The following is a 17,005-nucleotide window of genomic DNA, read 5'->3' on the forward strand; positions in this document are numbered from 1 at the left end:
TTCACCTGCTCTGTATGAATGGTGGCTCGTTAAGCTGTGTTCAGTGTGGAACAACAGCAACAAAATCCCTATCAAAACAAATTATTAAAAAAGCTTTCTGACTTAGCAGAATAATTCGTTAACAGAAAACAGATGTCTTAGATTAAACAGAATTTCAGATTTACAAATGACTACTTAATTAAAGGCTACAGATAACAATATATTAATAAATGAGTTAAACTTTAAAAAGTCATTGGATCTGCTTTCCTCTGGAAATGTAAGAAAATTAGCATACATTTAATGAGATAATGCCTCATTTGCATATTTAAACAAAAAAATCATAAAACTTAATGTCAGTAATCAACTGGGGAAGTTTCATCAGTTACATTGAGGCATTGACTGATGTTTCATGACTAAACACACACACACACAAGTCCTCAATGACCGCTCAAAGTGTTGTTATCTCCATGCTGATTGGCTGCTGACCATCATCAAATTTTCCTGTCAAACAGCTGCACGGCTGATTATATGAACCAGAAGTCAAATAAATACTGAATAGAGGAAACATCATAAAAGCAAACTGACGTGAGTTCTATTTATTTTTTCACTCTGGTTCCTTCTTAGATAATTCATGTACAATGTAAATGAAGGCGGGCCGAACACACAACCCTGTTGCACCCCCTGGTGGACAGTTACAATCTCACATGCATTAAACATTAGTACTGTCACAAACTCAGCACCCATGCGTTGCCATTCTCCATCCATCCACCAGAGGTCCTCAGACTTCACCTCCTGTCCCAGTCTCCTGCCACTCCAGGTCCAACCACTCCCTTCTACCATGCAGTAACCCCTGACCTTCCTCCACCTACCTACTCACCTGCTTCCTATTCACCTGATCAGCCTGGCAGCATGTGTACCAGCTACACTGGAACCAGAACCAGCACCAGCACCTGTCTGCACCTTTTTCCTGTTCACTCTCAACTACTTCTGTTTGGACTTTCTACCCGTACCAGTAAGCCTACACCTTTTCCATCAAACCCTGAAGGATGTGGGTCTGCATTTGGGTCCTTTCTCTGCTGATATGTTTGTTTATTATAAAGAATTCATGACAAAAACCAATATTATTTTAATGTCCTTTGTTAAAATGCTCCACAGAATTAGAGGTCAATCATTAATCCAAATTTATCTTGAGCCTTAATAGCATCAATCATCACTTTGGCAGCTTCAGTATAATATCTACATTTTGCTGAAAATGTTTTTCACATTTACTATAAGTCTTCTTTTTCCAGCCCCTTCTGTAAATAATGTCTCTCTGTGTGTGTAAGATGATAAAGTCTGTACTGAGCTCAGTTCAGGTGAGTGGCATCGCCTCTGGATGAGAAACTGTTCAAATGTTTAAGGAACATTTTAATCCCTCACTTTATATGTTAGGAGGACGTTCAGAGCCGGGAGGCAGTTTACATTGGTGAGAACCGTCAAAGATCGTTTGCTTTGACAACACGGTATATTTAAAGTTTAAGGGTGGGGATGGCAAATATTATTCAACGTCCCTAAATGAACTTTTAAATTGTCCGTTGGTTCATGTAGTGTCTGGGCTCACTTGAGCACTGTTATGAATAAATGTTCAGTTTTTTCTCTCACTATAATAAATGTCATCTTTTAATCAGTATCTGGCCAAGTATGTGAACACTACAAGGAATTTGAATCTGGTTATTCGTTGCTCTCAACACTAAAAACAAAGGACAACAAAGCTGGAAAGAGAACATGGTAGAGATAATGTACAACAAGCCGGTCATTGTTGTGAAAGAAACCCCAACAGGGCGATGCCGGAGGGTGGACCCTGACAGGAAGTACATGTAAACAACTTCCTGTTATTAGAACAAATGTTAGCAAGGCATGACACATCAATTCAAGTATATGTTAATTTGCATTAAATGTCCGTTTCATTTAGTCTTATTCACAGTCGACGTTTGTCTTTGTGTGCCAGGGTCTGACTCTCAGGAATGCAGATAGGCATAACTCCGAGGTCGTAAAATTTACTCTGTAACTTCATATTGTTCTATCTTCAGTTAATTTCAGATGGATTAGTTAAACAGAGCATATTAATTGAGTTACATTTTATTGGCAGAAATGGTTTCGTTCTGATTCTCATCATCAGTTCATCAGGCTGTATCCAAAACCTCATACCGTACTAGTAGTACAACCTCATACTGTACTAGTAGTACATACTGATTTGGCCAATATGTAGTATGCATTATGTGAACAAAAGCTAAATCTCCAGTATGCATCGGACCAGTCTATCTCACCTACTGTATCCCACAATGCAAAGCGCTGTACCGCTACAGGCTACGGTTACAACAACAACAACATTTTTCGTAGCTATTTCATCACTAAATTTACTTCTGAGAATGTTTTGAGGCGAGAAATCAGCTGTGTAGATTTTGAATATTGACAGTTTTACGATATTGGACGGCGAATCGAATATTTGCTCCAACTTTTTCAGAGTTTAGAAGCTCCACAAACTGCCATGACAGCTAGTTATAGCGCCTGCCGGTGTCGCTGCCAGCCAGCCGGGTGGTCACGCTCACAGACCGCTATGAGCTGGCTGGAGCTCTCTACGGACCGGTCTGTAGGCGAGGGGCTTTTATTTCCTTATTGACGGATAGTTGTTTAATTATCACAACACAGATGTCCATTATTAATTAACGGGAACCTGTGTTTATCGGCAGTGGTATGTAGTAGTCGGTTTTGAATACAGCCATAGAGTCTTACTGGTTGGTCTTCATTGCTTCTCCGAGTCTTTGGGAAACAGCCAGATGTCAGGGCCTTTAACCCGTACATCAATAAACAAACTTAACTGGTCAGAATGGGAACTAAGTTTAGTTGTTTTAACGTAACGAACGAGACGTAAACAGCAGTCTCCTGCCTGAAAGCTGTCACTCAGTTGCATGTGAATACTTTCCTCCCATGTTTGTTCTTATAATGAATCATATGAAAAATCATATGAGCGTTGACATGTCCACAGGGCATGAGTGGTGAGTTTAAGAGTGAGAGGAAGAGCCACCAGACAATCAGACGGAGGAGCAACAACAAACCAGAACACATCTGTGGTGAGCTGCTTTGTCTCTCTCTATGTTTTAGGATATCAGAACAGGGCAACAATCTGCGGTGTTTGGGGTCGACATAGACATAGATATGTACAGCTGTCTGTCATCAGCATATAAAGTGTTTGATGTGGCTACATCTGAATGATGCTTTCAAATATGTATATATTTTTTTACATTCACACTTCCAACTGTAACCTGTCCATTTCATATTCCAGCTGTGGAGAGTTAGTGAAGCCTGAGTCATGCGTCCAGCTGTGGTAACTGCTGTCCTGCTGTTGGTGTGCGTCCTGAACGCCGTGACAGCCCAACCTGGCCATACCAGTATGGTGCCATCACCATCACCAACACATTACTGAACTAAAACCCAAGAAACGTGTTTATTAAAAGCACTTGTTGTTCCCACAGGGACGTCACCTTCGGAGATATGTGAAAGATATCCAGATAAGCCTTGTGGTGACGGATGGAGCTACATCGCTGAGAATCGCTGTGTTAAACACTTCGACACTCCAAAAGTTTACGCGGCGGCACGGGTAATGCAAACACAAAATAGATCTATCCTCGTGTCATGATAAAGCGCTGCATGGTAAAACTAACACTTTTCTGTTGATTTCAGTACCACTGCATCACCATCAAAAGTTCACCGGTGTCAATACACAGCGAAGACGAGCTGAATAACCTGCTTTGTCTCACCTGGAGGTTGAACCCCGAACTCCAACCTTTCTGGATCGGGGCCAGAAAATCAGGGGTAAGGGTTAAACGTCTCATTGTGATCAGACTGATTAGTGGCTGGTTAGTAAACTCACTGATGGATGATACATACAGATCATCACTGATCCTCACCTTTGTGTTTTTCAGCTTTATAACCGTAGATTTACATATTTTGATCAAACTCCATTCGACTTTGAGGGCTGGTACCGTGATGAGCCAGACAACGCTACCAGAGACGAGGACTGCATTGAGTCGAACTTTAAAGGCAAGTAAAAAAAAAATAAAAGAGGCTGTTTGCTTCCGTAACATGTCCTCTTCCAGACTAGTGGACAGAAAACATCGAAAATAAACATTTCAGTGTTTATTTTGTCTATTTGCATCTGTAAATTTCTCCTAAATTCACCAAAAGTTAACATTAGATAAAGCCTCATTTGCATATTTAAACAAACATATATATAATAATATTTAAACATATTAAAACTTAAAAAATGCTGTGGTGGTCTTTGTCCTGAATAGTTTCTAAAAGACGAGGCCTTAACGCCACTAAAACAACACTCCAAGTGGATTTAGTCTAAACAATGATTGTTTGACAATGATTTCAATATTTTTGTTACAAAATTAACGCATGAGAAATTGTATTTTTACTTTATAATATTTTTATATTGAATGTACATACTTGACTTTGGATTCTTTTTTGTTATTTTATTTACATTGTTATTGATTTTATTTGTTATTATCTTAGTTTTACTTTATCATATTTCATTATTATAATAAAACTACTCCATTTGGAGTCAAAAATATACAATTTAGTTATTTTTTTATTGATGTTATTCTGTTCACAATGGTAGAGTGTGATGATGCACAGGGTAAACGTCATGGCCAAAGGCTCCATTGTGTGCACATAGCCTCCTGTAGTGGATATCAGGAGTATTTTAGAGCCAGATTCCCTTTCAAGAGGTAGAAAACCCATTTGGCACACTTTGGGTATCCAAGTGTGCCAAATGGAGAGTCCTCCTGGTCCTATCCTTACTAAAACTTTTGTAGAATCTATGTGCTTTGTGCTGCAGCTTTAAGGGTTATTATGACATAACGGGAATAAATGTGGTGTTTAAAGCTGCTATAATCAATATTTTGACATCATCAATGGATTACATGATATTATGACCGCACTCTGTAGTTCCCCTCGGCTCTACGGAGGATTTTAGCCACAACTTTATGGTTTTGGTCACAGTGCTGCAATAACATGGTCTGTATCTTTTCTTGTTTCTAGACTGGGGATACTGGAATGACGTAAGCTGCTCAGAGATGAGGAACTTTGTGTGCGCCAAGACTGTGTGATCATCACCAGCTGATCAGCTGATGTGCTGCAGGTGGACCGGTCTGTTTCATGATAACCACTGCAAACACAAGCTCTTAAATTTACTGCAATAAAAAGCTTCAGCATTCATGTTCCAGCGTCTTGTTTTATGTTTTTACGTTTAGAAAGTTGAAATGATAGGTCTAATCACATTCTGTATCTCTCTCCCGATCAATAAATCCCATGAAAATCATACAATTAATTGATTCTAACAAGTATTGTTTGTATCAGAGCCATAAAGCTCTATATTATAACACAACAATGAGCCACACTGTTGTTCCTTCATTACCATTATACCGTCCTGCTGCTACAAATACTCACTAGAGCACCAAATGTTGATTAATCCGCCTCTGAAAATAGTCCCCAACGAGGCTGGTTCTAAGCATGGGCACGAGGGGGCAATGCCCCACCACCAACGCCAAGTACCCTCCCTTCATCCCAAAATTTAAAACAAAAAAAAGTATTTCATTTTGTCAAAAAAAATTTATCTTCGAAATAATAGCTCTTACTAATATCTGATGAGTTGGTTTTGGCCCAATAAAAGATGGAGACGTAGCGAGAAACAGCCGACTAATCGTTTTACTTTATTATCTTCATTTTTGATTCTAATAAAATATTTGTGATTAACAATTTTATGACCACCAGCCCCCACTTCAAAAACCGTGCTGTCTGTCTGTATCAGTCCCCACATGCTCTATATCAGCATTTCTCAACGAGAGCGGTACGGCCCCCCCACCCAGGAGGCATTCAGAGGACATCGGGGGGCGATGGAAGCAATATTTCTGTAAGGGGGGCCTTGAGGTGTTCTTGGGGGGCGTTTGAACTTTACACCAAAGATTCATGACAAGACGAGTTGAAACTTGCAACTACTTGCAGAAGAATGTGGTCTACAACATTAAAAAACCTGCCAGTTTACACCAACACAACTAGATGAGACGGTGGATCATCTTTACTTCAGTGTTTCTGTCAGCTTTCTGTAGCGCTGCTCCACATGCTGCCTTCACTGGAACGGGACGTCAGAGTATCATCTCTATAAACTTTCACCAACGTGGCGTTTACTGTGTCAAGTCAGGAAAATGGACGCTCATACCTTGGTATTACCCGTGGAGGAAATTAAGAGTTTCTTCCTCTTGAAAGCATCCATGTCTCCCGAACCAGACACACACATACTTGCCAACTCTCCCATTTTTCCCGGGAGACTCCCGTTTTTCATTTCCATTTCATTCTCTCGTATTTCTCCCAATTTATGCCAAATTTTTACACTTTTTTCCTTTTCGTTATCTTAGTCTGTTTCTTGAACTGAACAGTGTGTATAGTTCAACTACACACACTGTTCCACCCGGACGACAATAGAGCTACACCAGCAGGAGGCTGGGTCCTGGGAGACGAGGCAGCGGAGGCCGGTCTCAGTCTGGCCGTTGGACTGCAGATGATAGCCGGAGGAGAGACTGACGGTGGCGCACAGCATTCCCTCCATAACTAGGAAACAAACTGGTGACCCCGATCCAACACCACCTCCCTGGGAAAACCATGCAAACGGAACACATTCGACAGAACCACCTCCGCCGTTTTCTTGCCGGAGTTTGACTTGGACAAAGGAATAAAGTGCACCAACTTGGTGATGCTGGCAACAACAGTGAGAATGGTCTGTGTTGCCTTCTGAAGGGGGGTAGACCCGTACAGAACTCCAGGGAGAGGTAGGACCAGGGCCGAGGGGGCACGGGAAGTGGGCGTATAAGACCCCCAAGGGGGGTGACGAGAGACCTTGTTCAGGGTGCAAACCGGGCAAGGCAGCAACATACTCCCCAACCTCATGACGGGCCACCAGAAGCACTGTTTGATGACGAACATCGTCCTTTTAACCCCCCCAGGTGGCAGGAGGGCTGGGAGGACATAGAGAGGGGGAACCAACAGCCAGTTCTGGGGCCAGACATCCGGCACAGGGTTACAGGCAATGGCCTGCCCGACTCTCTCCTCAATGCCCCAGGTGATAGACCCCACCGGACATGCCAGGAGGATGGGAAAACTGGGCAAAAGCTGCCTCTTGTGGACCGGAGAGAAACACCCGATGTGCAGGATGTGAAGCGAGGAGCTGTGGTGAATACCAAAATAAAACAGGAAATAACAAACACTTGAAACAAGAAAACAGAACCGTAAACACAGGACCGGGATGTAATACATTTAAAAGTTCATTCAGGGACTCGAGTCCGTTGAATAATATTTGCCGTCCCCACCCTTCATCTTTAAATATACCGTGTTGTCAAAGCAAACTATCTTTGGTGGTTCACATCAATGTAAACTGCCTCCTGGCTCTGAATGTCCTCCTTACATCATATAAAGTGAGGGATTTAAATGTTCATTAAACATTTGAACAGCTTCTAGCCCAGAGGTGATGTCCCCCCTACGTGGCTGTGGTCCAGAGGGGTTGTGCCGTTGGCCTCTTGCTTGACCTCAAGACGGGTCCTGACTTCATCGACGCCCTCCTAACCAGCTCCGCCTGTCTGTCCTGCCCCGGGCGTTCTGCTTGAGGTCACCAGCTCTGCCTCTGCCCTGCCCCCAAGCCGTCCACCTGAGGTCTCTTGCTCTTGTTGTGCATGTTGTTAACGCTAGCTAACCATGGATGTTGCTCTGTTGAATGCATGCATCAATTACATGTCTGTGCTTCCTATATTGTTGTGGTTATTGTTTGAAGTTGGTTTATTTGAGATGATTTGAGCTATTTTACAATCTCATTGCCTTTTGTATTTAATTGATTTAATGTTTATTTCTTCAAAAAGGTCACGGATGGTATGTTTTCCAACATGACTTGCAGATGTACTTATGACGATCAATTAACTAAAAGCTTTGGTATCTCATCGCCCCGGAACATTTTGAAGAAGTAGAAGCATGTGAAAACAACTTAAACGGAGAAGTTGCGGTATTATTTCATCAGAGTTATCATCTTATCTCCACTACATTATGTTTGCTGAGTCATATGTGTAAACAAATGTGTCTTAATCAGTATCTGAGAATCCACACACCCCATAAGACTCAACACTACTAATGGCAAACCAACACAATGTTATTCAAAACCTCATACTATGCTAGTAGTACGTACTGATTATGCCGAAATGTAGTATGTAGTATGCAAACAAAAGCAAAATCTACAGTATGACAAAAATACCCAGATGTCGTACTGATTTGGAAAAAATCTCCAGAATGCATCGGACCAGTCTGCCTCGCCTACTGTATCCCACAATGCAAAGCGCTGGACCGCTACAGGCTAAGGTTATAACAACAACAGCAGCCAAAAACAGCTTGTTTTTTACAGTTCTCGTCTACAGAGACCGGTCTGTAGACGAGGGGCTTTTATTTCCTTGTTGACGGATAGTTTGTTTAAATATCACAACACAGATGTCCATTATAAATTAACAGGAACCTGTGATTATCTGCCTTTTTGGAGTTGAAAAGCTCCACAATCGCCTTTTTAACATTCCTCTAATATCTGTAAAGAGATCATTCCACTGTTTAGTTTCTGTAACTGAAAAAGCAGTTTGAGTAACGTAAATTTTGTGGATCAATATTTTACATTTCCCGTATCCCCTCGTTGATGATTCTGTTTGTCTGACTTCATTATGAGCTGTTAAAATAAATAGTTTAAACCTGCAGTATCTTCTAAAGTAAACTAACATAACAACACAACTCCCCTGATAACAAATACATCAGGATGGATATCTCTTTCCATCAGATTCACATTTTAGGGCCATGTTTGGCTACTCCATTTCTTGTGTAAATAAATACAATCGTAACATTTTATTAAAACTTGTTTTACTACAAAGCAAAATCCTGTTAGAAGAAAATTCCATGTCAGAACTGCTCGATAATTTACCGTCATCTGAGAACCCTCAGATGACGGGATGCCTTGTAAAACAATGTCTGTCTGAAAAGGACGTTTCTATAAAGTATCTTTGGTGATTCAGTCGTGATGATATTTGGTATAAAACAAAGTAATGTATCCTGTTCTTTACACTTAACCAAGACAAACGAGTATTCACTGTATCTGCCCTGGTGTCATGCAGTACGTGAATTTAAAGAAGAAGTTGATGAACTGTTGCATCTGAGTTATTTTATCTCTGCTGCATACATTTCACTGAGTCACTGAGGTAGATTTGCATGTTGCAAAATCATCACTGAAGGCCTTTTTTTCATTGTACTGTATCGTATATAGGACTGTCAGTTTGTTATAATATTTAATCTAAACTTAAAATAAGAGAGTAGACTTTCAGTTTACTTTTTATGTACTAATCAGAGATGTGCTTAACAAAAGTCATCGCAAATCATCAAGTCTTATAGCAGAAGGAGCAAGTCTCTTTATGTAATACATAAATCTTTGGCTAAGTACTATAAGTTAAAGTATACAAAATATACTTTTATGAACTAAAAAAAGTCATGTTTTGCAAGTCTCAAGTCACTGTGTGTGTGTGTGTGTGTGTGTGTGTGTGTGCGACTTCAGCACGACTCAAGTCCATGTCGCAGACTGGAGTCCCAATCTCTGCTATGAAGTGGGCTACAAGTATGTACAAATACTGTATACTTATAAGTACTTATAAAAGTATAAAAACTATTAAACTAGTAGTTTACTGAGAGTGATGTAATGTATAATGTGGGCTACAAATATATATAAGTATACTTGCAGGATAAAAAATATTAAAGGGAGTGTTTGTAACTTCTTACTCGTATAAATCATTGTGGGTCTGTGTCCCATGCGCGCTCGCGTGTGGCTACGCTGTTCAGACTCAGACTCCAACACAAACTCCAGTGAAGCACCAAACCTCTTGGTTGTATCTAGTGAAGCCCGTCTGTTAAACAGTGTTGGCCGCGGTCGGAGGACGCGGGGGAGACCGTAGCTTTGGTCTCCAGGACCAGAGTCTCTGCTGTACTCTGCTCCTCTACCTGCCTTCACTCACTCGCTCCACCTCTCACGTGCATGGGCGCACATTACACACTGCAGAAGAGTTAGTTTAGCTCTGAGAATATCTAGTGAATGTTCAGTGGACGTTTGTGCAGAAATAACTGCTGCAGCTCCTCCAGACCAACAGAGGTTTCCCGTGTCTTGTGAAGTGACGGGGCTCCACAGAGAGAAACGTTATCGTCTCCGACCAAAACTCCGGCGTCTCCCCTGTTCCCTCCGGCCGCGGTCGGGAGGCTGAGGCAGGAAAAGCCAACACTAGGATCAGCATTGATTCATGGAGAGACCTTGGTCTGGTCAGCTAACATTACTGCCAAGCAGCTGAAATATAGAGTGATATTGTGCTTTTAGCTGACGTGTGTCTCCTCACTGTGTTGAGCGATGCTCCTTCATGTCTATGTAGAGCGAGCACAAGCGCGAGCAACAGGACGCTGACTTTAGTTGACTTAACGGCCACAGGTGTCGCTGTTAACAAGACATTTCTGATTCTTACAAACAGTCCCTTTAAACTAGTAGTTTACTGAGAGTACACATTAAAGTGCACTTTCGTGAAATGGGCTACAAGTATATACACGTATACTTGCAGGATAAAAACTATTAAACTAGTACTTTACTGAGAGTATACTTTAAAATGTACTTTTATAAACTAAAAAGTGGGCTATAAGTATAAACCTAGTAAACTATCGGTATACTAATGGTATAGTTGCAATATGAAATAAAACTTAGAGGTAGACTAGTTGTATACTCAAAGTTTACTCTTCCTACTGTTAGAGTACACTTAAAAGTATACTTTTATAAACTAAAAAGTGGGCCAATTTAGTTGGAACATTACAGTGTCAGAGTGCAATGGTGACCGCAGCAAGCAAGAGAGCACAGCGGCATATTTCTTAACTTGATGAAGTTTCTGAGTATAGCATTTCTGATAATGTTGCTTCTGTGTATGACAGTGTGTGTGTGTGTGTCACACATCTGTCCTCAGTTCCCTGTTTTCTGAGAGATGATAAGATAAGTAGCTGTATAAAAAAGCTGGTCTTCCTCTTGTTCAGCACCTCGTCACGGGACGGCTGAAGCTACAGACGGCAAACGGTAGGCGTGCTCCAGACTTTCTTATGATCTTCTGACTTTCCTTTACCGGACTGACGGTCAGTACAGAAGTACCAGTAACAAGTCTGTCTCTGTGTATTGAAGGTAACCATCATCTTCAGCATCTCATCATCTCATCATCTTCACCATGAAGGCGCTGACTGTGTCTGCACTTGTTTGTGCCATGATGGCTCTGACTAGAGCTGCTGGTGAGTATTATATATATATATATATATATATATAGATATATTTATTGTCGATAGACGGTAACAATCCAAGTCAATAACTGCAGTGTCAAACTTTCTAGCTCTTCCAGAGGAAACATCCGGGAATGGAAGTGACAAAACAGGTGAGGTTTTTAGATTTTCTCCTCATAGATTATACGTAAGAGATAATGTGCAACGAGCGGAATCGTTGTTGTGAAAGAATCCCCGACAGGGCGATGCCGCGGGTGGTCTCTCATCGCCCTGACTGGGATTCTTTCACAACAATGACCCGCTAGCTGCACATTATTCTGCTTATTACACGGCAACTTACAGAAGAAATCAATAATTTGACACAAAAAAGGTCCGCAAAAGTCCGACATCAGAAATGCGCCCATAGCAACGGTCTACTACAAAGAAAGAACAGCCCGCAGAATGCCCTGATTAACCAATCAGAATCGAGTATTCAACACAGCCGTGTAATAAATTATGTTGTTATATTCTACTTATTTTATGTCATAATTTTTGTGTTTTATTATTTTATCGCGCATTGTGTTATATTATATTATGTTATGTTAACTTATGTTATGTTATTTCATCATGCATCATGTTATGCTATATTATGTTATGTTAGTGTGTTATATTTTGTTTTGTTAACTTATATCATGTTATTTTATAATGTGTTATGTTATTTTATGTTATGTTTTATTTTGTTGTGTTATGTTGTTATATTCTATTGTAATAATATAACTTATTTTATGTCATATTGTTTTGTGTTATATTGTTTTATCGTGCATCATGTTTTGTTATGTTATGTTAACTTATGTTATATTATGTTATTTCATCACGCATCATGTTATGCATATCACACGTTATTTTTATCATACCATGTATTGTTATATTTTATTGGGTTACATTAACTTATGTTATAGTACTGTGTGCTATATTGTGTTATTTCATTGTGCATCATGTTATGCTATATTATATGTTAGTGTGTTATATTATCTTCTTCTTATTTGATGTTATTTTATATTGTCTTATGTTGTATGATGTTGTTATAGTACATTATACTGTGTTATATTAACTTATGTTGTTATATTATTTTGTGATATACTATGTCATCGTGCATTGTGTTATTTTATATTGTGGTGTTATGTTACAGTTTGTTGTATTGTGTTGTGTTAACTTGTGTTCTTAAATGCATTTAATAAAGTCATGTAAACGTTCTACATATACTGTAGAGACTAACTTGAAACTGCACGTTAACCACCAAACTCTATATATTTGTTCTCAGCTAAGAGTCACCTGGTCAAGAGGTCAACATCTTGCGACGGTGGTTGGTCTGAGTTCCACGGTCGCTGTTTCTATTACGTTCCCATAGCCATGACCTGGGCTCAAGCTGAGGTAATGTTAGTGACACTTCTACTACATGTCCATTTTGTTTGCATACACGCGGACATTTGGTTACTTGGCTTCGTCTTCTGACTTGGTGTCGTCCTTCTTACTTTCTTTGACAACTCCTCTCTCTCTTTCTGTCTGTCTCCTTATCTCCTGTAATGTAGAAAAACTGCCTGTCCATGGGTGGAAACCTCGCATCCATTCACAATGTCATGGAGTACCATGAGATTCAGAGGCTGATACTGATGTCCAGTCATGAGTACAAACAAGCATGGATTGGAGGCTCTGATGCACAGGAGGTATTTTATTCAGCTTTGCACAAGATGCAAATATTGACCACCAATTACATAATACTTATTAATATTACATATAATATATTAGATATGATTTTTTCATTCAATATTATGTTTTTGTTTTATTGTATTACATTATATACTAGGCAGACAAACACTAGTGTTTCATTACTAGAGTATTCTGGTGTACACGGTATCATATTATTATTATTATACTTTGCTGACTTTGAGGCTACTAATCCCACTCATCACATAGTTTAAGTACTACTGTATGTATATCGCTTGCCCTGTAAATTTAATTAAACACTTTTGTATAGTTTCTACTGTTATTTCTATTCTTGTTTTTATTTGATATACTTCTAATTGTTATTCATTTTTACTTTTCTGTAACACTTGAATTTCTCCTCTGGATCAACAAAGGCTTATCTTATTTTCTTTTATCTTATCTTATCTTATCTTATCTTATCTTATCTTATCTTATCTTATCTTTGAAACCCTTTAATTTCATGTTATATTCAATTATTTTCATTCTTCCAGGAGAAGCAATGGTTCTGGATTGATGGTACACCTTTCAACTACTTGAACTGGTGTGCTGGAGAGCCAAATAACCATCACGGCAAGCAGAATTGTTTGCACATGAATCATGCAGGTAAAACAACATTGTGATTTTTGTAGGAGTGATGCTAAAGATAAAAGGTGAAAGAACAAAAGGGAGTGATCTTGAGTGTTACAGGTCAATTTTATAGTTGAGATTATCAAACTAAAATGGAAGGAGTCACATGTTTGTATGTCCTGCATGTTTGTCGACAACAGTTTATCCGATCGACTTCACACTCGGCGAGTATTTTGCTGAAGAAGTGTGGTTGAGTGTGAAGTTGTTTGGATGAGTGGTTCTCCAGATATCAGACAGATATAGCATACTGTATCTCAAGCAAATAATGTCTTTTTGAGTCAGATATTCTTTGGTTTCATTGAATCTATTGGTTGTTTGCAACACACACAGTATTACCTCATTTACTTTTTGATAGTGATTTGTATCTTATCAGTGACCATAGTATTAGCTATCTGTAGCCATCAAGAATAATTGGTCACATTACAGTAAACACTTTGAGGTTTTGGTTTGTGTAGCATTCACTGACTCACTTTTTCTTTTTTCTTTTTTTGTACTTGCAGCTCTGAAGTGCTGGGATGATTTACAGTGCCACAATCGAGTACCGTCTGTCTGTGCCAAGAAAATCAGATGATTCATGGCTGTTACAGAGACAGGAAGTACCTGTACCTTGTGTGCTGCTTTCAAATACATCCGTCTTCACACCATCCATCTCACATATGAGCTGACGGGTTTAATTTACCTTTCATATCTGTATTTTTCTCTTCTATCGCTGTAACGCTACATAAGGAACGAAGTGACAGGCGACATAGATAAGAGCTGGAGTGACTCGGAGGCCTTGTGCCTTTTAATAAGAGCTCACTGGATGTGTTATGAAAAGAATGCTTTAAGCACAACTTCACATATATTCTGCAGAATGAACTATTCTTTCTTTATGCAACAATAAAAGCCTCAAGCATTGAAACAAGTTGGTCAAATCTATCTATTATAACAGTGTGGTTATACATATTGCACCTCTTGATTTCAGTTTGCTTTTTATGTACTTATCAGAGATACACTTAACAAAAGTACACTTGGCTTACATCGACAAGTATACAGAAAAGTCTTAAGTGTGCTTTGAAAGTATACAGAAACGTCCAAGTGTACTTGGCTTATACTGAAAAGTTTACAGAAAAGTATATATGGCTAAGTACTATAAGTTCACTTAAAGAAAATTTATAAAAAGGATACTTGCATTAAAAGTTATTAAACTAGTGAGAGTATGCTTTAAAGTGTACGTTCATAAACTAAAAAGTGGCTACAAGTATATAACTATTGAACTAAGAGTACACCATTAAGTTCGACCACTTAAAGGGGAAATTGTCCAAATCACTCCCGTCCCTAAAGTTTCCCAGCGGCAAGGCTTCAGATTTGTCGTAATTAATTCTATAGCCGGAAAACCTGCCAAAAGCCTCTATAATTACATGAAAGCGGGGATTGAAGTTCCGGGCTTTGTCAAGAAGAGAATAACATCATCTGCATAGAGCGCTAGTTTATGAATAGTTCCACCAAGTCTCACACCGAAGATTTCATCTGCACACCTTATGGCCTCTGCAAGTAGTTCAACACCAATAAGTTCACTTGTAGTATAGTTCATATTATAGTTGCAGTGGTTCTCAAACTATGGTACATGTACCACTGGTGGTACGCGTGCTCCCTCTAGTGGTATATTTTTAAAAATTGAAATAAACTTAATTTAAAAGCTAAAACACTACTATCAAAATACTATACTACTACAAATGAAAATACCTTAACCATGAGATCATTGAAATGGGATTTGAAATTAGTTTTGGCTTTGCTGGAATATGTTTCATTTTGAAACAAAAAACGTATATGAACGCGCTGCTACTCCGCCATGTCATTTTATTTTATTTATTTTCACATACATAAAACTGCACAAAATTAAGTCAATGAAAAAAAAACAAGAAATGTGTTAGGAGAGGTCAAGAAGCCACAGTCTTATACAAAGGACATCCCCCCAACCCCAGGAGAAAAAAAACAATAACAAAAAAGGAAGAAAGATCTAAACTTAATTAACATAACGTAACCTAATTTTAAAAATACAACAAAAGTTAAACAACAACAAGAAGCACACAAAATGTGCAGAAAAACCTAACCAAAACAATCCAATAAAAACAATGAAATACATACAAAAAACAGTTCAGAAAAAAAGAAAATATATCTAAACATATCAAAAGATAATTAGACATCATGAATTAAATGTGATGATAATTTCCTTTTAAAATGTTCAATGTAGCAGCTACGTAGTTTCATATTTATTTGAGTCATTTCCTGACTAAGTTGATTCATTTGTTTTTGACAAATAACTTAAATTTGTGCTCAGGGTAAAAAAAAAGAAGAAGGTTGTTGTTAAAATGTAAATATGACTTATGACATAGTAGAAGGTTTACAAACAATTTCCTAAATGTTTACTAATAATTGCATAATCATTAACACATACTTGAGATGTGTGCAACTATAAACTGTTAAAATAACATAGCATTATTAATAATTAGTAAACATTATTAATTATTTAATTGTTTGCTAACAGTAAAATAACTATTAACTAATTTTAATCAATTTACCGTTTATAAATGATGGTTATTATAAAGTGTGGTCTTCATTTAATACTATAAAGAAAACATGTGACCTCTGCAAGCTTTTAATACATCACAAAACACAGCAGATGGCGCTGTTATGACAGGACAGTTCCAGTTCTTTTACCAGTTCAGCATAAAGTCAGAATGTCATTGTTGAGTTAAGTCATGAAGATAAGCCTCATATGCCTCTGTTCATGTTGTTATATATACTGTAATATATTTAAAATCATATTCTACATCTAACTTGGTCATAATACCTTTAAACGTCATGAAAAAGAGGGTTTGTTTAAACTGTACAAAACAAACGATCCATATATTGTGGTTTAAATCTGTTTGATGAATTAGAAAGTATAAAAATGATGTAAATATAGCAAATAAAGATCCCAAAATATACATAAAACAAAGGTGAGAATATTACAACTTTTTTTCTATTAAACTTCTGACTTTATTTTCATAATATTATGACTTTTTTCTCTTAAACTTATGACTTTATTCTCATAGTATTATGAATTTTTTCTCGTAAACTTCTGACTTTATTCTCATAATATTACGACTTTTTTCTCTTGAACTTCTGACTTTATTCTCATAATATTATGACTTTTTTTTCTCATAAACGTCTGACTTTATTCTCATAATAAGAATCAAGTTAATGGATAAGTTAATGGAAATTAAACGAACGG

The 17,005-nt window shown here is 38.3% G+C and overlaps 2 protein-coding genes across 3 annotated transcripts; both read left to right on the plus strand.

Moving 5' to 3' along the window:
* Positions 1-738: 738 nt before the first annotated feature.
* On the plus strand, positions 739-5,243 carry LOC119481893 (galactose-specific lectin nattectin-like). 2 transcript variants are annotated; one of them, XM_037759227.1, is made up of 7 exons: positions 739-991; positions 3,005-3,089; positions 3,302-3,407; positions 3,492-3,616; positions 3,700-3,831; positions 3,942-4,059; positions 5,065-5,243. In XM_037759227.1, exons 3-7 carry the CDS (start codon positions 3,329-3,331, stop codon positions 5,130-5,132), a joined length of 522 nt encoding a protein of 173 aa, XP_037615155.1. In that variant the 5' UTR covers positions 739-991; positions 3,005-3,089; positions 3,302-3,328; the 3' UTR covers positions 5,133-5,243. The 2 variants fall into 2 exon arrangements, with proteins under 2 accessions (XP_037615155.1, XP_037615154.1); XM_037759226.1 differs by lacking the exon at positions 3,005-3,089 and having other exon boundaries at positions 742-991.
* Positions 5,244-11,075: 5,832 nt separating this feature from the next.
* On the plus strand, positions 11,076-14,653 carry LOC119481892 (type-2 ice-structuring protein-like). The gene is made up of 7 exons (XM_037759225.1): positions 11,076-11,185; positions 11,288-11,391; positions 11,490-11,531; positions 12,680-12,789; positions 12,948-13,082; positions 13,614-13,725; positions 14,250-14,653. Exons 2-7 carry the CDS (start codon positions 11,331-11,333, stop codon positions 14,318-14,320), a joined length of 531 nt encoding a protein of 176 aa, XP_037615153.1. The 5' UTR covers positions 11,076-11,185; positions 11,288-11,330; the 3' UTR covers positions 14,321-14,653.
* Positions 14,654-17,005: the final 2,352 nt, after the last annotated feature.

The sequence above is a fragment of the Sebastes umbrosus genome, chromosome 22 (assembly GCF_015220745.1).
Source record: "Sebastes umbrosus isolate fSebUmb1 chromosome 22, fSebUmb1.pri, whole genome shotgun sequence".
In the NCBI taxonomy this organism is placed as follows: domain Eukaryota; kingdom Metazoa; phylum Chordata; class Actinopteri; order Perciformes; family Sebastidae; genus Sebastes; species Sebastes umbrosus.